Source organism: Chiloscyllium plagiosum, chromosome 34 (assembly GCF_004010195.1).
Source record: "Chiloscyllium plagiosum isolate BGI_BamShark_2017 chromosome 34, ASM401019v2, whole genome shotgun sequence".
NCBI lineage: Eukaryota > Metazoa > Chordata > Chondrichthyes > Orectolobiformes > Hemiscylliidae > Chiloscyllium > Chiloscyllium plagiosum.
The window spans coordinates 7,586,234-7,608,613 of record NC_057743.1 but is presented as its reverse complement, the minus strand read 5'-3'; the positions used below and the strand labels follow the sequence as shown (position 1 = coordinate 7,608,613).

Genomic DNA, 22,380 nt, shown 5'->3' with positions numbered 1-22,380 from the left:
GCTCGTTTCCGAGCACCAAGTCTAGAATGGCCTCTCCCCTCGTCGGCCTGTCAATGTACTGAGTTAGGAAGCCCTCCTGAACACACCTTACAAAAACAGCTCCATTCAAATCTTCTGCTCGAAGGAGGTCCCAGTCAATATTGGGAAAGTTAAAGTCACCCATTACAACAACCCTACTACGTCCACACTTTTCCAAAATCTGCAGACCTATGCTTTCTTCAATCTCCCTGCCGCTATTGGGGGGCCTGTAGTAAACCCCTAACGAGGTGACTGCTCTCTTGCTGTTCCTAATTTCCACCTATACTGACTCAGTAGGCAGATCTTCCTCAACAATGGAAGCTTCTGTAGCTGTGATACCCTCTCTGATTAGTAGTGCTACACCCCCTCCTCTTTTTTTCCCCCCTCCCTATTCTTTTTAAATGCTCTAAACCCTGGAACATCCAGCAACCATTCCTGCCCCTGAGAAACCCATGTCTCTGTTATGGCCACAACATCATAGCACCAGGTACTGATCCATGCTCTAAGTTAATATAGGGTTTAAATGTGAACCCCTCAGAAAATGAACAGGAAATGACATCACCACAAACCCCAGGAATCCCATCCAGGAGAAGGATATAAATAGAAAGCAGGAGACAACAGCTTCGCTTCACTTGGAGTTCGCCACTGATGTTACCTAGCCAGATAATGAAACGTCTGGATATCAAACATACAGCTCAGCGAGCAAACCTACACCCTAAATTATCTACATATCTGAAGCCCTCCCTCCTACACCAGCTGCGCAGCCACATGTTAAGCTGTGCCCGCTCCCTGTTCCTCGCCTTGCTATCTCATGGCACCGGTAGTAAACTAGAGAACACTACTCTGTTCGTCCTGCTTTGCAGCTTCCATCCTAACTCCCTGAAATCATTTTTTATATCCTCAATCCTTTTTCTAGCTATATCATTAGTGCCAATATGTAACATGATTTCTGGCTGTTCGCCCTCCCCTTTTAGAACTTATACACCCGATTGGAGACGTCAAATATTGCTACGTCAAAGTTAAATACTTGTACAATGGTAGAGCTCTGGGTACTGAAGTAGAGCAGAGAGACTTAGGAGTTCAGGTTCATATTTCTTTGAAATTTGTATCACAGGTAGACAGCGTTGTTAAGGTATTTAGTACGCTTAGCCTTCATTTCTCAGATCTTTGAGTACAGGAGTTGAGGTTGTATTGGCCTGTTCTGGGGTATTGTGTGCAGTTCTGGTTGCCCTACAATAGGAAGGATATTTTAAACTGGACGGGGTATGGTAAGGATTTACCAGGATGTTGCTGGGAATGGAGGGTTTGAGTTATAAAAATAGGCTAGATAGGCTGGGACTTTTTTCATTGGAGCAGAGGTGGTTCAGGGTGACCTTAAAGAGGTTTATAAAATCTTGAAGGGCACAGAGAAGGTGAATAGCAAGGGTCTTTTCCCTAGGGTGGGGGACTTCAAAATTAGTGCGCATATTTTTAAGGTGAGAGGTTTAAAAAAGGCTTGAAAGGCAACCTTTGCAGAATGATTTATATGTGGAATGAACTGCCACAAGAAGTGGTGGATGCAGGTACAGTTACAACATTTTAAAGACATTTGGATAAGTACATGAGTAGGAAAGGTTTGGAGGGATCTGGGCCAAACATTGGCAAGTGGGGCTAGTTTAGTTTGGGAAACTTGATCGGCATCAACTAGTTGGACCGAAGAGTCTCTTTACTTGGGGGCTAGGTCTTGCAATGGATACACAAACAGAAATCTTAATTCTAGAGAGTTGTGGTCTTTTTAAATGTGAAGGAATCCTGTGTTCTTAGTATTCAAGCTGTAATGTCAAAAGTAAGGATACTGGAATAGTGTAAATCTGCTTCACCTCCTATATTTTTGTCCATTCTATGTGCGGAATTGTTTATTTGTGATGGTATAATAGTTTTACAAATAGTGCCATGTTTGTGGAAACGTCCAGACTATTTAGTTCCCTATCAGAGATTTGCTTGCAACACAGTCTGCTCCAAGCCAATATTCAAAAATATCAAATGCTTCGCTGTTAGTATTGTGTAGACAGAGGTAAGTTGTTGAAAGGTTGGGTGTTTTCATAACCCTCCCTGCCTCCCCCAAACCCAACTCCAACACCCACCACCACCAAGAGAGAACCAAGTTCCCATATAACTCTAATGTAGATTTCAGCCATATGGAATTGAATACACTTTTTGTCATAATTTGTACATAAAATCTAGATAAGATTTATTTCAACTCCATCTTCCTAAACTATTTATGCTTATAATTTGCATTGTTTAGGTTCTGCCTTTATCCACAGGAGATTATCCTTCAAATGGTAGAACGCTGTCGAATTCGGAAGCTGCAATTACTTGCACACCAGTACTTGATTTCTACAAAAATTGAATTTTACATTAGTGACAGTCTTCCAGATCACCTTGGTTCCCACCACGTGGAGAGATTTCGCAGACTTGGGTATGGATGAATAAGCTATCAGTGATAAATTGACAATAAATCTGTAATTGAAATCTCAGTAATTATATGCACTGTCACTGGTAAATTATTAAAACTTTAAGATTTAGACAGAAAAAGAAAATGTTGCGATGATGAATGCAAGATCTTGTGCAAGCCTTTAAGGGCTGTGGTTCTGATGCATAGAGGGAAACTGCTTGCATTTGAATCGGAGAATTAAGGAAGGATTCTTTATTGAACATTCCATCATAATATTTCACCTGTAAGTATTATTCCCTTGTTGACGGCATAAGTGAAGCTGGATATATGGGAACTTTAATTAAAGTTTTGTTTTAATCGGTCTGAAGGAGTAAAGAAGAAATTGCTTCGCTTTGCTGCTAGGCAGTTTTCAAATATACATAAAATGATATATATATAATTCATGAGAGTTTCTAGTGGGAAATGAGCAACATAAAGCTGAAAGAGCTACTGTGCAAACTTTCACCACATCTGGAAATGTGAAGTTGTTTACTTTGACAAGTATGATAATAAAGCAGAGTGTTAGTCAATAAAGCCGGATATCATTCAAAGCTGAGAAAGTCTGGAAGTTTGAGATGGCAGGGGAAAATGGGTGTTTTAGTGCATGAGATTCTAAAAGGTCCAGCACAGAATTGAGAAGGTTGATGGAATACTTTTGTTACTTCCGCTTATACTCAATTCTTGTTGTATGTTATCCATTCGTTATATATAGTATTGGTGAGACTACATTTCAAATACCGTGTGCGGTTTTGATCTGCTTGCTTAAGGAAGGATACAAATGCATTGGAGGTGATTCAGAAGAGGCTTACAAGATTGTTACCAGGAATAAGTGGATTGTCTTATGAGGATAAATGGACAGGCTGTGTATGAGTGATGATTGAAGTGTGTAATAATTCTGAATCTTGGCAAGGTGAATTTGAAAAGGATGTTTCCTCTTTCTTGTAGATGGATCCACACCTAAGGAACACTGTTTTAAAATTAGAGGTTGTTCTCTGAGGACAGAGATGAGGAGAATCTTTTTGAGAGTAGGACAACTTTGGAACTTTCTGTCTCAGAAGCAGGATCATTGAATATTTCTTAGAAGTGGATAGGTACTTATGAGGCAAGGTAGTAAAAGGTTATTGGGAATAGGTAAGAATGTGAAATTTCAAACAATTAGGTTGGTCACAGTTGAAACCATTATTGAATGGTGAAGGATGCTTTGGGTTGAGTGGTCTATTTCTGTTTCTCTTTTGTATGTATGTTCACATGCTGAACAGAACATTTTAAAGGAAGGGGCAAAGACACAGAAACTTGAAATACTAGTGCAAGGTGGTACTTGGACTGTAAGGTTTTTCATTGATCAAATGCGAGCAATTAATCTCTTGATAAATCAACTTTCAGATATCATAGTAACCCTGCAGCACTTGAAAGACTACAAATATTGGAGATTGTTAATGTTGTAAAGAAACAATGGGTAGGGAGCTCCCTAATTTATTAGCTCAACATGAGGTGTGTCAGCATCTTCTGCCCACCATCCTCTCTTGGTGACATATATTTCATCTAATTACTTTGGCTTTGACTTTAAAAATATTAACTTTATAAGCAATCCAAATAGGACTATATTTTTAGTTTTGCTGAATACTATTATTTCAGCTTTTCTGGCCTTGCAAGTTGTGCTCCCCATTCCTTTAGCAGTGGTCCTTTTAAGCATTCCTGTTTTCTCCAACATAACATAGAGCTCACAGCTATCTCATTTTCACAAATGAAACAGTCTCCTTGTTCCCTAAATTTTCCTTTACTCATCTTCTGTAGTTGATCTCCTGTTTCTGCTTGTTTCTGGCAGCAAACTAAAACTTCTTCAAGTATTTCTATTTAGATGTAACTTCTTGAAGCTTTATCTCAAGCAATGCTGATGTTTATGATATTTGTATAACTTGCTGTTCTTTCAGGTATGTCTCCCTCTCAGATAATCAAAAAACAGGATTCAAAGCTCGGGAACTTAAGTCTGTCCATGTTGATGCAGTTGGACAATATCTGAAATTAACATTCCATAAGAACCATGTCAACAGATACAACTTGTACAATCAGGTAACAGCATTAAATTATGTAGACCTGTCAATATCTCCAAATAACACATGTCTTTGATTTTGTGAACATGTCAAAAGCAATTTTTCTACTATCCAATTGTGATTGCCAAAAGAATCATCTTACGATATTTGTTGACTTCATAGTCGTGCACTGTTCCCTATCACCAAGCTGTAGTTGCCCCATTTAAACAATTTCTTTGATAAAATCAGGTTTCCTAAAATGTATTAAAATAATGTTAAAATTGTTGCTAAATTTTGACAGTGTGTGATCATTTGAGAGTGGTCTGAGTAGTATAAGCATTAGATTCAAGTTGCAGTCTCTTTGGAGACTCAAATGCTATTAGCTGCCAATTGTGCTAGTTGTCTTTATTCAACAGCTTTCTGTTAAAAATTACTCTGGTAGTGTCCTTGTCTTTAAGACAGAAGGCCATGGTTAAATCCATCCGCTCCAGAACACATCTGGTTGGTTGATTTATATATACAGGTTGTTCTCATATAATGCACATTTCGTCAACACGATTTGGCTGAAACGCAGTTGGTGAATTGGGGAACTTATTCTTTAAATGTGAACTCCAGTTGGCTATTTCACGATTCCATCTCTGGCACTAGGTGTTGTGGTGCATGCGGGCTTGGACTCCACGTCGACTTGCTTGGTCAGTCGGCTTGCGTGCTTTCTGGTGAAGAGCTTTGTGAAAGGCATAGTACTCATTAATTTTAGGTCCTTTTTTTTGCAAATCTCACTGTGTTTTCCATGAAGTTGGAAGGACAAAGTTGCAAGAATGTTGACAGGAAGCATCCAGGTGAAAAACTCGTGGGTGGTGACTGTAAAAGAAAGGCTATAACACTTGAGAAGCTAGCTGTTACGAAGTGTTTTGAGCACAATGAAAGAGCATGTGATATTGTTCGTGCTCCAGGAATAAAGGAATTTATGCTTTGCACCATTAGACACAGTGCAGAAAGAATTGAAGCAAGCTGCATTGGTGGAACAAGTCTGAGTGCTAGTAAGTCTATGAGATCACAAACTAGGAACTTGAGATAGAATGGCATGTAAGTGGGTGGACACTACAGAGAAACCTAGATTATCCCAATACCAATTATCCGAAAATCGGATTATCCGAAGGAGATCTTGAGGTCCCGACAGAAACATTACATCAAAGACATGTGTCCAACACTGATCGCGTCTTTTGTTTACAGTGATTTAAAAGTGCTGCCAAGGACAGTCCTGAACTGATGGGAGCGCAGGCACCGTCTCTAAATGACTAATCTCTCTTTCTCTCTCTCCTTTCTTTCTCTCTCTCTTTCTTTCTCTCTCTCTTTCTTTCTCTCTCTCTTTCTTTCTCTCTCTCTTTGCTATTTGGAGACTCACCCTCCAAAGGCGGCAGCAGTCTTGTTAGTGCCCAGTCCGGCTGCCCTTGAGAGGGAGCGGGGCGGATGAGGGAGTGCGGGGCAGTGTAGGGGGCAGGCGTGGGACTGGTATGGAGGGCAGTGTTGGAGGGGGTTGGTGAGGCAGGGGATGCGGGGGTTGGGGGGGTGCGCACGCAATGTGCTGCTGCCTAGTCTGAACAGGAAGCAGACTTAACAGAAAGCTCTGAGCCCCAGAGGAAAGGCATTGAATCAATTCACTGAATAATCAATTACCTGAACGAAATGGTGCCCGCCCACCTCGTTCGGATAATCGAAGTTCCCCTGTAGATAAATTGATAAAGCGATCTGAACCACTTTTCTCACCATAAAACAGAAAGCCCTATCAATTTACGAGGACCTAAGGCAAAAAACTGAAAATCCTATTGATGTCCTGCCTTCAGTGTTAGTAGTGGCTAGTTTGCTGGATTTAAGAACTACTGTGCTTTTTATAAAGTAAAGTTGCCAGTGCAATCGAGGAATGTGTGCTGTCATTTCCTTCCGTGGTGAAAAAATTGATTTGAGGAAGAAGGCTACACCTTGGATCAAATCTTCAATATGGACAATACACGCTTAGCTGGAAGTGAATGCCAACCAGAAACTACATTTCTAAGAATGAAGCATATGCTCCAGGTTTTAAGGTCATAAAGGATTGTATGACTTTGTTGTCTACCAATGCTAGTGGACATTTAAAGCTCAAGCCTGTGTTGGTGTACCACTCTGCCAACCCAGGAGCTGTGAAAGGTTACCTTCAGTCCACTCTAGGTGTTTACTTCATTCACGTAAAACAAATATTTTCTGACTTTTATTGTTGATGTTTTCAAGGATGTTTTCAGAAATTATTGCAGGAGAAAAAAAATTACATTCCAAGGTTTTCCTCATTTTGGACAAGGCACAAAGCCAACCTCCCACCATTGGTGAGCTTTCTGTAAACATTTAGCCTGATTTTTCCAGCTCCCAACACAACCTCTGTCATTCATCCCATGGACTGAGGTGCAATAGCAGCTTTTAAGGCTTATTATTTAAAATGCGCATTCAAGAAGCGAGGGGGGATAAGTAGGACAGTGTTCTTCAATTTTGGAAAATCTTCAACATTAAGAATGCTGTTGACATTGTTGTAGAGGCTTGGGGTGATGTCAGTAAGAACTATTTGCATGCAGTTTGCAGAAGCTGCACCCAGATTTTCTTCATGACTTTAAAGGCGTTGAACTGTCACAGAAGCTTCCAGCAATCAAAGAACATTGTGTTGCTGTCAGAAAGCAAGTTGGATTTGAAGAAGTGGAGACTAAGCAAATTGAGGAGTTGCTTGAGTCCCATTTTGAAGACCTCTCCACAGCTGATCTTCAACAGCTTGTTGCTGCGGGGGAAATTGAAGCTCGAGATGAAGACGATGAAGTCCTGGATACAGCACCACGAGAAGTGTCCACTTCTCTTTTATCTTCTATCCTGAGGGAAGTTGAGAAGCAATTGCAGCTCTTCGAAGACAATGATTACAATGCAAAACAACAGGATAGCAGGTCGTGGCATAAAGTCTTATCTGGCACCACGTGAGCAGCTTCATGAAAGAAGAAAAATGGCAAAGCAGCAAAAATTAGATGCCTTTTTTTCACCTAACCCTCAAGAAATAGTTTGAGGACAATGAAGCACCAAGCTATCCACCTCTGAACTACATAATTTATTTCATCATAACCCTGCATCCAGAACTGCACTCGAAAAGTAATGACGCTGATTATGACAGTCAGCCTCTGTCTTAATACAGTACTGTAACTCAGCAAACTCAGAAACCCCTTAAAGTGATAAATGTATTATTATTTCATTAAAATATTTACTTAGACTGTGCCGTCGTTTATGTTAGGCTAACTACTATTTTTGAGGAGAAAGTGAGGACTGCAGATGCTGGAGATCAGAGCTGAAAATGTGTTGCTGGAAAAGCGCAGCAGGTCAGGCAGCATCCAGGGAACAGGAGAATCGACGTTTCGGGCATAAGCCCTTCTTCAGGAATCCTGCTACTTGCGGAGCGTTTCAGAGAACACCTCTGGGACACCTGGACCAACCAACCCAACCACCCTGTAGCTCACCATTTCAATTCCTCCTCCCACTCCACCAAGGATATGCAGGTCTTTGGACTCCTCCATCGTCAGACCACAACAAAACGACGGTTGGAGGAAGAACGCCTAATCTTCCGGCTAGGAACCCTCCAACCACAAGGGATGAACTCGGATTTCACCAGTTTCCTCATTTCCCCTCCCCCCACCCTGTCTCAGTCAAATCCATCAAATTCAACACCGCCTTCCTAACCTGAGATCTTCTTCCCGACCTCTCCGCCCCCACCCCAGTCTGACCTATCACCCTCACCTTGACCTCTTTCCACCTATCACATTTCCGACGCCCCTCCCCCAAGTCCCTCCTCCCTACCTTTTATCTTAGCCTGCTGGACAAACTTTCCTCATTCCTGAAGAAGGGCTTACGCCCGAAACGTCGATTCTCCTGTTCCCTGGATGCTGCCTGACCTGCTGTGCTTTTCCAGCAACACATTAAACTTTAGTTGGCCTGTTTAGGATTATGGTTGAGTTTAGAGACCTACCTTGGCCCCTCCCCTGTCCTAGAAACTGAGTTAATAGGTCTGGCTCTATGGTTTTGCTGCTATATTCTCTTGTACGCTGCCACCTTAGTTCTGACCTGAATTAGGCCCTAAAAGCCCAGCCCAGAGTATCTATGTTGTAAGCTTGCCAGGGATGGGTGTTAGAGTTATGAAGACAGCGACTTGAGGTATTGACAAAATTCACTGGAATGGAGGGATCTGATGGGAAACTGCTTGGAAGGTTTTATAATTATGGTCAGTTTTGATCGTGAATAAGTGTGACCTTTTCTTTAGTATTGTGATTCTGTGAACAGCAGTAATCAATTTAAATTATCAACAAGGGAACAATAGGGAAAGATAAAGGAATGTCCTTATGCCCACTGCTTTTGAAGGACAACGCAATTAATTGTGACTGCTGTTGCAAAGAAAAAGTCCAAGTGTGATGTTCCATGGAGCATGAATGAAATTCTATTATGTTGTATATGCTTACAAATCTATTGAAAAATTTATGTCAAGTCTTGGTTCTAAGCAATGCATTCTATGTATGAGTAGAGTATTGGCAAGCTCGGTAAGCATGATCAAAGATACTTCCTTTACCGTTCATTTAAATAGTCATTTGGTATATTATACTTCAGTATTACTGAGAAAGTATACATATTGTCAAATCTTTTTGTCTTTCACTCAACAGGACAATTCTGCAGAATACTAATGTATGAGGAAACTGACATTTATTCTGAATAAGAGATTTGATTTATTCTTGTTGCATGTACCTATGTGCAGTAAAAAGGTTTTTGTTTTGCATGTAGTACAGGCAGATCATAACATAGAAAGAACATCGGGAGATTGAACCAAGTGAGGAATACGAAGTTACAGCTGAAAAGAAGTTGCACAAAAACCATGATCAACTTTAGACTTGGAATTTGAGAGATCGATTTGGAAGTCTACTAACAGCAGGGAAGAAGCTGTTCTTGAACCTGTTCGTGCATGCGTTTAAGTTTTTGTGTCTTCTGCCTGACGGAAGAGATTGGAAGAGGTTATAACTAGAATGGGAGGGTGTTTGATGTTGGCTGCCTTTACAAGGCAACAAGAAGTATAGATGGATTCACTGGATGGAAGGTTGACTTGCGTGACGGTCTGAACTGTGTTCACAACTTTCTGTAGTTTCTTATGGTCATGGTTAGAGCAGTTGCCATACCAAGCCATGATGCATCGAAATGATATGGTTTGTGGATAAAATTCGGTGAGGGTCCTTATGGGCATGTCGAATTTCCTTACCCTTCTGAGGAAGAAAAGGCATTATTGTGACTTCTTGACTGTCGCACCACCGTGGGTGGTCCAGGATAGATTGTTGGTGATCACCACCTTTAGGAACTTGATGCTGTTGACCATCTCCATCTTAGCTCCTGTAGATAGGGGCATGTCCTCCTCCTCCTCTGCATCCTGAAGTGGGTGATCAGCTGTAGTTTTGCTAACATTGAGGGAGAGATTGTTATCTTTATACCATGTCACCAAGCACTCTTGCACACAGATTGCTAATTGATTAGCACATGGACTTTGATTGGTAGAGGCATTGCCTAGGAGAGTGCATAATGATGAATGGTAGTTAGCTGCCAATATTTGTTTAAGTCAAATTTACCTGGCTTAAAATTTTAAAGAAACGTGGAGAGTTAACAGTCAAACATTATGAACTTGTGCATTATGTATGGCAACACCAATACCAATCACAGACCATATGTCAATCAGCACTCTTCTCTCATGCAATTTCAGTATTGGTTTCACCTTACATTGGCGTTCTTGAGAATTGTCCTGATGAGCACATGATGAAAACCTTCAACAAAATGTCTTGTTTTCAGCAATGCCAAAGTTGTTTAGATTCCAGCTTTAAAATTGACTATTTATCTGTGAAGACCAGCATAATTTATATTTTTATTACTGTGTATGTTTACTTTTTAGGTTGCCCTGGTAGCTGTTAATATCCTTGGAGATCCAGTCGAGCACAATGAGACAACTACAACTGTAAGTAGGAATAGATTAAATCTCTAATTGATCTTCTGGTTATCCCACTTGTTCACATTGAAGAACATTACATTTTGTGAAGATGTGAAAGAATTTCTTTCATTTTGAAGTAATTTCAAACTAAGACCTTCCGGCTGACTAGTTGCAGGTAAATGGCAGAATTCTTGGAGAAAGTCTATAGTAGAAACACAAATTGACTTCTGAACCTGAGGGATTGTACTGAGGGTTGTTAACTGGCAAATTGGGGGTTGGAGGAGAAGAAGGACTTGGCTTGAGGTTCTAAAATTTGTTCTCAGGAGAGGTGTGACAAATTTAAAAACTGCGACATTGTTTGAAGTTGAAGGCAAAATAATAAAATTGGTATTTGGACATGGTACTTTTCATGAGAATAGATGATGTAAAAGAATGCCAGGGTAGGTGTAACCCAAAATTTATTCTATTGGTTGAAATACCTTATTAGAAATTTATATACAGAGTTGTTAGTTCTGGAAGTATGATGAAGAAGCTGATGGAAAGTTTAGCATGTTTGGATAAATGGGACAATGATTCCCTGCTTAAAATGTTTCCACACTGAAACATAAAGATAATTTTTTAAAACACTAAACAATTTGGACAATGCCTGTAGACAGGTGAAAGCACTCAACATTTCACTTTTTATCAGAACTAGAAGACATGTAGCGCAAGTTCCTTTTCAGCAAACATGAGAAAAAGATCAAAAGGGAAAGGTTTGTTTTGTGGTGGAGGCCAAGAGTGATTGCAATGCAAATAGTACTGAAAGGCAGAATTTAATAATGAGACTGTTATGCATTACAACTGTAAATAGTTAGCCCAAAATAGAATAGAGAAGAATGCAGAGATTGTGTCATGGGATTATGGTGGAGAATAAAGGTGAGTAGCCCTGGAGGATATTGATTACCTCGCTGACTGTACCAGTTAGGAGTCATCACCCCAAATGTGAGTATAGTGGCTCGAGGAGGCATCCTCCAGTACCAGAATCTGGTGTCTGAATGAATGTGGACTAAGATTTGATAGTATTAAGCAATGTAAACTTCTTGTAGAAAGATGATGGTGTTCCTTGAGCTTGCAGTTGAAAGTTTCATTATTCCAATGTGGGAGACCAAAGATGTTGGTTCAAGTGTGTGATTGAAGCTGAGGGTTAAAGTGACAGGCAGTGTCAGGGTTGCACATGTAGACTTGAATTGAAACATGCAGCAAAGTGATTGGCCAAAGTGGAGGAGAGTGCACAGTATATTTCGGAACTCTGGAAAAAAAATAGATTTACCAAAGTTGAATAGATTTGGTACAAACTGTTATGGAATTCTTGAGGAGAGAATAACTTTTATAAAAGCCTGGTTTTGTTGATGACTTTAGTGGCCTGCTCCTCTCAAGGATTATATGTTCAAAGCTTATTTATAGCCCTTGAATCTTTCAATTGAGTTTTTGAATAATCATATCCTCACCTTTATTTTGATTTGGTTTGGTGAGGGATTTTGTTTATCATCCAGTTTGTAGATTTGATGAACAAAGCACATTTTCACTGACAGCTCTACACATTGAATACCCTGTTTTTCGCTCAGCATTTATCAGCAGTTTTAAACTTGAAACAAGAAAGATAAATCTTTACCTTTGGAGGAATTACATCCCCTGGAACATTTTTCTGACCTCTATCATCTCTTTTGTAGTTTTTTTACATGTACATAATCCACTGGATTACACATACTAAATGTCGAAATATTGAGATCACCTTTATGATTTAATACAAATGCATTGGTGCACAATTTTAATGGTCGTACAAGGTGAACAAAGGAAAACCTAGTGTTACTACTCATGTGAAATCTGGTAACTTCACCCATTTGAAGTACCAAGAAACTTTTACTTCTACTTCAGATCATAAGTGATTTTGATTACTACCGCTCAAATGTCTGTATCATTCCTTGACACAAGAAAAGTCAGATCGTTTTGTCTTTTGCCAACTCTTAGCAATGTATTGCACAGTTTGATGCCTTTTCTGTCCAATATTTAAAGTTGTACATTACAGAATCTATTTGTTTTAAGAAATAATAGAAGTACCATTAGACTACGTATGTGTACCTGTTAGCCACCAATTAATGGGAATGACAAAGAATATGCACTGTATAACTGAAACATAGTGTTTTTATTTTTGTTCATGATGTCTTACGATCAAGGTAGCATTCCAATAGCCTTAACTACTTACTGTACCGGCATGCTAACGTTTCGTGAACTTGCTAACTTGAGCATAACGATCTCTCTGCATCACAGAATCTTTGATCGATTTCCATATACTATTGCTTTATTATTCTTCCGACCAAAGTAAGCAATGTTCCCACACTTTAGTTCATCTGCCAGATTTACACCCAGTTACTCAAGCTATTTGTAAATGTCTTCAACCTCATGTTTTAAAAAAAATTGTTTAAAAAAACTTGTGGCCCCAGCACAGACCACTGCAGCACTCCCCTCATTCCTTCCTGACAAAAAGACCCACTTCTGCAGCCTGTTTTCTGCTGCAGCCAGCCAATCTTCTATCCATGCTAATATGTTAACCCCTGCACCAGGAGCTCCTACTTTGACAGGAACCTTTTTATTGGCAGTGGCACATGATCTTCTCTAAATCCTAGTACAACACATTTTGAAGGTTGTCCTTTATCCACAGTACAAAATCTTTGCTGTTAGAGTTACTCTTCGAATATTTTTTAATCAACATGCTTAGGGATGTAATTACACCACTCTGGACCAAATCTGAGTTGTATCCAGGACTCCTGAGTCAGAGATAGGGATCTTTCTGTTGCACCACATGAGCCCCAGGCACCCTTCAAATAACATGATTTCCCTTTTGCAAAGCCATGCTGCCTCTTCTCAGTTTGTCCAAATGTCCAGCTATAACTTCCTTAATGATCAATTCTAACATTTGCCCCATCAAGGCATCAAACTAACTAGTGTACAGTTTTCTCCTTTCTACCTCCCCCTGCCTTCTTGAAAAGAGGAGCTATATTAGCTACTTTCCATTCAAATTAAATCTTCCAGAATCTAGTGAATTTTTAAAAGACAAACAAATTTGTGACCTCATTACCTGGGTCTTTTAAAATTCTAAGATAAAGTGGATCAGGATCTGATAGCTTGATAGCATGTAGCTCCATCAGTTTGCTCAGCACCTAGACACTCAGCTTACTTTTTAAAATATCCACAGAAACTCTTGCTATCTATTTTTGCATTTCTACCTAGCTTTTCCTCATTCTCTTAATTTCTTTCTTCTCGTGAATCTTTTAGCCATTTTTTAAATATTCTGTCAGTCATCTGACCTACCACTTAATCTTTGCACAATTATGTTTCTTCCTTAAGGTTGATGCTTTCATTGAAATATTTATTGAGTAATGGGGTGGCACGGTGGCACAGTGGTTAGCACTGCTGCCTCACAGCCGCCAGAGACCCGGGTTCAATTCCCGCCTCAGGTGACTGTCTGTGTGGAGTTTGCACGTTCTCCCCGTGTCTGCGTGGGTTTCCTCCGGGTGCTCCGGTTTCCTCCCACAGTCCAAAAATGTGCAGGTCAGGTGAATTGGCCATGCTAAATTGCCCATAGTGTTAGGTAAGGGGTAAATGTAGGGGTATGGATGGGTTGCGCTTCGGCAGGGCGGTGTGGACTTGTTGGGCCGAAGGGCCTGTTTCCACACTGTAAGTAATCTAATCTAATCTAAACTATTATGTATCCTCCCATGAGAATTTTTTTCTAGTAGTGACGACTCATAAGAATTTGGTATACTTATTCTGAATTTTCGTGTATCCTCTTAAGTATATTTCACAATGTATCTATTGATCTATCGCTTTGCCTAGTATACCAACGCACTTCACTTAACTCAGTTTTCATGTCCTTATTTAGATTTGAAATGTGAGTCTTACAGTCTTATTTCTTTCAAGCCAGATGTAAAATTCAAGCGTAGTCTGATTGCTGCTATCTAGGGATGACCTTGACTCTGAGGTCATTAGGTAATCTTTCACGTTACATGACGCCAAATCTAATATTGTTGCTCTCTGGTTAGTTTCAGAATATTCTGCTATATCTACCCAAACTTCATCCCATTTTTTTTTTCATTGGAAACCCTCTCATATACCCTAGTTATATCGTTTGAAAGAACACTTATTCCAGGATGCTTGAACTGCAGACCATCCTAATGCTTCAGTCCATGCTCTGGTCGTTTCAGAGGCCAATGCACCACAAATCTGAATGTACTCACCCACATTAGTTGTTAAGTGTGGTCCTGGGCTTTCCTTTGACTATGGCGCAAACTACACCTTCCTTTGCAAGTATGTAATCGAGAGCATAGCGGTTTTGTTGGGTAAATAGGCGCAATTCTGAAAGCATGTCCCTAATTTCTATTAGGGCAGCAGTTGTCTCATTTCACAAATTGTGAGTCCACAAATGAGAGAATTATGGTTTTGATGACTAATAACTCCTGAAGACTCTCCTACAGAAAGAACACTAAGAGCTGCATATGCCAATGAGTGAGTTTTACTTCTTGATTTGGCCTTTGGATTCTTCCATTCTACATGAAAATCAGGAGAAACTGAACGTTTAACAGATGAATTATGATCTTGTTGCCAGGTAATTGGACAGGGAACAGTAGTTGGAAAGAGTGTTCCTACAGCTACAGCCGAGGAGTGCTTGCTCTATTCAGGTCAAGGTATTTAGATGCCTTATCATAACTGAAAAATAATATCCAGGTTTACTATAGATAATGGAGGGACCTTCCCTGTAAGAAGCGGGCCTATCTACCTGGGTAATCCATGATTACATAGTTTGGTCCCGAACGTAAAGGCTGAAAATCATTTAGTCGAATGAGGTGGGTCTCTTGATAAGAGACGTGGTCGACATCCCAGAATGGTCTCTCCATCCAATAATTGGGAAAATATTAGTGCCATTAGGGGTATCATAATAAAGGTGGGTGTTGTTACCACCCCACAAAGGGTTTGAATACTAATGGTAATAGAGTCATATACCTCCTTAAGGCATACGCATGAGATGCGAGGTCCTTCAAGGAAGCAATGATGACTGATACATTTTGTCATAGCACAGGGGATAATTTTAGGCACTTTTGCATAAGTGCACTCCCATCGCTTACCATTGTAGCAATTTGGATAGAATAGTATGGGTTTATTGGAGGAAGTCCATAATCCTGTAAATACTTTAGAACTATTCTATATCCCCATGTTAGGACTTGGAAGGATAAAAGGGGTCAGGGAGTCTCTTGCTGAAGTAAGAGCGTAACAAACTACTTCATCCTCTCCAAATATTTTATTATGTGTTTCTAGAAACAAATTGTTAGTGAAGGATAACATCCCCCTTTGTCTCTTTTACTACGTGATCTATCTGAAAGGGGACAAGGCTTACCAGGGATGGCCCTTCGTGCAAATGTAATCAAGCTGACACACAATTAGACTTGTTCTGTAAATGAACTGTTCAATCTTTTTGATGCAGTTGACCACTGCATTAGATATTCTTGGCAACATTCAGTCTTTCGGCACACGAGGACATCTTCCTGGCATAGTTGGTACACAGTCTCTGTTTGCTGAGGATCGCACAGGTAAACTGTCCCTTCTTGTGCACCAATTCTGGCAGTGGCAAGTCCATACAGCACGTCAAGTTCGAACTTTATCATCTCCCCCTTGCAAAGTTGGAGGCTGCGGAGTGTCCATTGTAACAAAGTATAAACCATTTCCTCCTTGTATATAAGTATATACAATATATACACAATCAATTAAAATAGGCAGCAGCAGAGAAGTAACACAAACTAATCTAGTAGGGGTCACCGATATTCTGGTTTGAGTATTGCGGGAGTACCTTATTTGAGGCCATAATTTGTGCTTTTAAGCATGCTAGAAGACCGAAAGAGCAATTTTGAAATAAATAATTCTCAAATTAATCAAACTCCAAATAGCCCACTGGAGTAAATATATTTCCCACATTGGCAAAAAGACTGGTTCATTTTAAACTCTGCACTAGAGATTCCCTTCCTACCCTACTTTATATGGAGGAGCCTCGGCATGGGCGAATCAAGCAAACCTATTTCTATAAATCCAGCTTTGCTAAGATGTAATACTCTTTTAAGTTTTGCTACTAAAACATCAATATTACCACAAATTTAGAATAGTTCTGGAATATGTTGTATTTTTTAAAAAAACATACATTAGCCTTGTGCCCAATCAAATGGCCTGATCTACAGCTGTAGTTAACAGTATTTAGAATTAAGTGTAGAAACCAGATGGTGATTTTGAGTAGAAAAGTTGGTGATGAATATTGGCTGGAGGGCAATGCTGTGCCCAAATTATAGTAACATGACACACAGCTTTCAAACCACACTTACATTTTCTAATATTGAGCTGACTCTAGAAGTTAGACATTGGTACAGTCTTAAAATTATAAACCATCACTGTTCAGTCTCAAATAACTAAGTGAAGATAATAGCTCAACCAGACACTCCTTAGATCTAACAGCCCAATCCAAAGAGAAATCAAACCAACCAGTGTACATTCTTATAAACTTCATACACAAAGCAAAAACATTTAGGCTTCGCGTCTATGTATGAAATCAAATCACCTGTCAGTAGTATATTGTAATATAAAGTGTCTGTAATTATTTCAGAAATGGAAATTTGCAAATTACTTCCAAATTTTTAAACAATATGGAAAATAATCCAAACACTAAACCTGTATAATTCCAGTCAGTAAGCAATAGAGAAATCAACCTCTACATTGTGAATTGGCATTGAACAGAAAGCCTCATTCCCCTGTGATTTCTGCACCTTACCCAGGTCTGGCATACCCGTCCTTATGCTGTGTCTAACTGGGTTTTGCTGGGGACCCAATGGGATCAGACGTTTGGGGTGTAAGGCTGCCTGCTTGGCAGCTGCATATATTTGCCCACTACTTTAGAAACTGTATCAGTTTCATCAGCATGAGCCGAATATCTTGATAACTGTCAGATTGATTGGGCAAAATAATATTACTATAACGCTGCCCCCTTGGAGGTTAAAAATCTTCAATGTTCCCACAAGGCTCCAAAATCGTGATCACATTAAAAGCACAATGAAGAGTCAGTGTATATTAGTAGATTTTCCTTTTGATAGGATGAAAGCATGTCAACTCCCAACGTCAGCTCCAAGGTAACATTAAAGACACATTAACTCCCCATTGGCCACATTTCAACAGTTAAAGCAAGGGCTAGGCATTTGCCCCTGGGGTTTTTGATGTCTTGTTGCCAGTCTCAAAGGTGAAATGCTGGGGTCTGCCTGTCCCCATTTGCAGGATCCCTTCGGGAAAAGTTGTCCAGCAGTGGTCGTCGGATGGGCACATGAGGTAGGTTTCACACCCAGTGGATATCCTGGTTCCAATCAACCCTATCAGGGCTGGCATACAACATTTGGGTTTGCGAGGATGCTGAATATAATTTGTTTTACCTGTAACTTGCATCATGGTTCTGTCTGGTTTTGGCCATCCCAATAGAAAACCACCGCTCACCTTATTTGCAACTAAAAATTCCTGGACTGGTTCATACTGTTGATCTGGATCCTGTCAGTAACCCCAGGTGGAAAACATTGCAAAAGCATAGGGTTAATTGTTTATTGTTAATAGTGATCATTGTTCAATTGTTTGTCACTTGCATCAGACAGGCTCATACTTCAGTCTTGTAACACAAGCCATTCATTTTCAGGCCAGTCCCAGAATTTTACTGCATTTACATTTGTATCGCCCTTGGACACATTGAGTAAATTTTGCCGGTTTGGTCTTGCAGTTAGGGGCATGTTTCATTAACATAACTCTAGTCAACGGGATGGGACCCGGTTTAGGATGGCACAGGTCACTTATCCCCATGATATCAGCTATGAGGGCTGGATGCTTCATTTTCAAAAAAAGGAAAGGTTTGTAACAAATGAGTGTCCCCAGCCTTAATTTAAATCAATCAGGAGATGTTAGGAGTTCAACAGGTATATAGGAACAAAATACCAGTCCTCAAAAAGGGCTGGTATGCCAGACACAGGCTCTGGATTCCAAGTAGAATCTAAGTTCTTTATTTTACAGTATCGTTGCTTTAACCTTATTTATATTTTCCTCAATCTTTTAGTGGGCGGCATGGTGGCACAGTGGTTAGCACTGCTGCCTCGCAGCGCCAGAGACCCGGGGGCGGGTCGGTGTGGACTTGTTGGACCGAATGGGCCTGTTTCCACACTGTAAAGTAATCTAATCTTCATGGCCTTACACATTTTCTCATGTCCCTTTTATTTTTTTTATATACCCATTCACAGTCACCTCTCCAGCTTTTGGGAGTTCCAAACGTTTTATATATACATTTTAGATCCTCAAGAACTACAGGACAGGTGAATATCTAAAGAACCAATAGCAGTGATGTGAGAAAAAACATTTTTAACTCAGCAAATAGTTGGGTTTGGAATATCCTGGACTGTGATGAAGACAAATTCACTCTTGGCTTTCAGAAGGGATCTGGTGAACAACTGAAGAGCATTTTCAGGGTTCTATGGGAAAGACAAGTATGTGGGGCGAGTTGAGCTGCTTTCTGAAAGAGCTGGCATTGACACACTGGCCCAAATGACTGTGACCATTTTGTGACTTCATGATTGTTAAAGGTATTTGTGATTTGGAGGTGCCAGTATTGGACTGGGGTGTACAAAGTTAAAAATAACACAACACCAGGTTATTGTCCAACAGGTTTATTTGGAAGTACTAGCTTTCGGAGCACTGCTCCTTCCTCGGGTGACAACCACCCGATAAAGGAGCAGCACTCCGACAGCTAGTTCTTTCTACCAAATGAGCCTATTAATCTGGTGTGTTGTTTTTAATTAAAAGTAGTTGAACACTAATATTAATTTCAAAAGAATTTTTTTCTATTCCATGTTATTTGCGATAACAATTACCTGTAGTTTATTCGAGATTTATTGTCTGCTATTCTGATAGTCAAGGAATTCTAGTGTGCTTCTTCGTGTGGATTCTGTTATCTTATGAATAACGATCATTGCCAGCAGATGGCATCAGAACAGCTATTCTGAAGTAATGAGCTGGAGTTTCTCAAATTGGCAATCTGGAGGTGGAACTGATGAATTTTCCTTTTCTTGCTTTGTTTAAGGAAAATTGGAGTCACTGTTCCTCAGTCTGTTTTTTCAACACACAGACTCTGTATGTTATGCGAAAATGCAGATTCAGCCGTCATTGGCTCTGTCTCCTTTGAACATCTGTACAATTTTCATCTATAAATGCCTATCTGACTTCAAGCTCTGAATGTTGAAGGAACGTTCCAGCGAAGGTGATTGATGCAGCTGAAGATGGTTAGGGCTAGGAACAATGATTGAATTCCAGCAACCACAGCTATCTTACATCATGCTAGGTATGACTCCAAACCAGTGGATTCACCCTTCCCGGTCCATTCCAAATTCAATTTTGTTAGAGCACCTTGAAGTTAATTACTTTTGCTTCACCTCTTGAGTTTTCCTCATTTGTCCAGGTTCTTGCTAAGATTGTGATAAGGATAGGAGCTGACTACTGTGATGGAATCCAAACTGAGCATAAGTGAACAGGTCTTTGTTGTATAATCGCATCTTGATATTGCACCTAATGGTGCCCTCCATCACTTTGCTGTTCATCTAGAGTAGAGTGATAAGGCAGTTGTAAGTTGGATTTCGCTGCTTTTTGTGGTCTTGATTGCAAAGTTATGGTCTGAGCTGCCTGCTTAAGAATGTGATCCTTCTAAAACTCCAGAGGATCACATGTGACTTCATTGAAACATATAAGATCCTGAGGAGACGACTGGGTGGATGTGGAAAGGTATTCATTTTATTGGAGGGGGGGGTCTCGAATCAGAAGTCACAGTTTAAAAACTAGGGGTCACCCATTTAAGACACAATTGACGAAGACTTTTTTTCCTCTGAGTGTCATGAGTCTTTGGAATTCCTCAAACATAGTGGAATATTTTTAAGGCAGTGACAGGGATAATCAAGAATGAAAGATTATCAGGGAGATCCAAGAAAGTAGAGTTGAGGTTAGTGATCTTAGTGAGTGGCAGAGGAGGCTTGAGGGAACAAATAGCCTACTCTTGTTCCTTGAATGTATGTTTGTAAAATAGAGTCAGTTATAATGATAAGAGTGACTTATATTGTTTTTAAAAAGCAGTCATTCTAGTTACCACCAAATTACATCATTATTCCTTGTAAAACTTCCTTCCCAGTTGGACCAAAGCAGGTCAAGGCTCAAGTTCTAAACCTTGGTGGAGTATTTCTAAAGTTCTCTAACAGTGACTTTGGAAAGTTTGCATTTTCTAAAATTTTAGTGGGATGTCGTATGCATATTTCATCTCCTTGGAAATTTTATTTTCAGAAGTCCTCTATCCACACATTACAGTTATCTGGCTATCTTGCTCGAAACTTTGAGGAACTAGATGGAATTCTTGTCTTTAAAACACTCGTCTCATTTGAAGTTACTTGCAGCTCTTTAATATAGGTGGACTGGAGAATTTTCCAGACATTGAAGGTTGCATTTCAGGGTCAGCACAGGAGTTTTTAAATGATACTAGAGAGAGAATTCCTGTGTGAAGTTGTTGCAATTAAATTTTTGTGCCTCATACAACAAACTTTAGCAACAAAGATAAAAATTTTGTTTTACTGAAGGGCCCAACAAGTATCATTTGAATTACTCAATGTAAAGAAAGTGCTTCAGTCACAAAAATGCCTGGAGTATGATGTGCACACTTGTAACCTTGTGACCTAAACTATGACTTTACATAGACAAAGCAGAAATTGGAACCATACTATGGTGCAAGACTGGGCTGGGGAGTGTGGGATTAAGGATATACAACCTGTGTATATTTAAAGGATGAATTTGATAGGAAAATAATTATTTTTGTAAAATTATATTGATTGCACTATGAAATGCGCACTTTTATTAATAAGCCATAGTTGAATTCAACTGAAGATTCTTTGTAAATGAGTTTTGTATCACTGAAACTGAAATAATTGTGATAAAATGGCAGGGTTACTCAATTAATATTTAATTATATTATTTAGTAAAAGTTTTTTTTTACAGCCCACAAAAGATAAGCTGATTGATCACTATCTTGGTCAGAGCCCAAATGACCCAGCACTTGATGGAACCTATTTCAGGTAAATACTTGATCATCCTCTTGATGAATATTAAGTCTTTGAATGACAAAGCAAATAGCTGAAATACTCAGCAAGTGTATGAGAAACTGCTGGAGAAACTCAGCAAGGCTGTCAGCATCTCTGCAGAGAGAAACAGAATTCATGTTCTGAAAAAGTCTCATTGAACTTTAAACATTACTTCTATTTTTCTATTTTCACAAATGCTGCCAGACCTGCTGAATTTATCCAGCATTTCTGTTTTCTTTTCAGGCTTTGCTTTTATTTTCATGAGATGGGACGTTGCCTTTGCTGAAGCAATTCTATGGAGTATGTTTGTGTTCTGGGTAAAACTATCCAAAATTTCTTCCCTCGTTAAATTTGAGTGCCTGAGCTTGTATTGCAGTTCAATGATTCTGAGCAGGAATGACTCAAAATTATGGACATATCCTGCAAAACTGGAAGTCCTGAGACAGTCTTAGTGTCTATGGGCTTCTGCATACAGGAACCTTGGCATGTAACCTGCAGTTCCCTCCCTAATCCTTTTCATTTGTTTGTTGAATTAAAATTGGATAGATTATTACAAACTTTACTTACTGTTTACTCAGAAACCTGTTCCTGTGTAGTTGTCATATCTAGTTTCCCTAACCTGAATGGACATTTTTCACACCC

General features: G+C 39.7%; 1 protein-coding gene across 1 annotated transcript in view; it reads left to right on the top strand.

Annotated features, from left to right (window-relative positions):
* The window catches only part of LOC122540088 (centrosomal protein of 104 kDa-like), a 28,677-nt gene extending 6,941 nt beyond the window's left edge, over positions 1-21,736 (top strand). The window contains exons 3-6 of the mRNA XM_043675398.1: positions 2,303-2,476; positions 4,423-4,561; positions 10,496-10,558; positions 21,656-21,736. Coding sequence (XP_043531333.1) covers positions 2,303-2,476; positions 4,423-4,561; positions 10,496-10,558; positions 21,656-21,736 — 457 coding nt within the window. The remainder of the gene's footprint in view (positions 1-2,302; positions 2,477-4,422; positions 4,562-10,495; positions 10,559-21,655) is intronic.
* Positions 21,737-22,380: the final 644 nt, after the last annotated feature.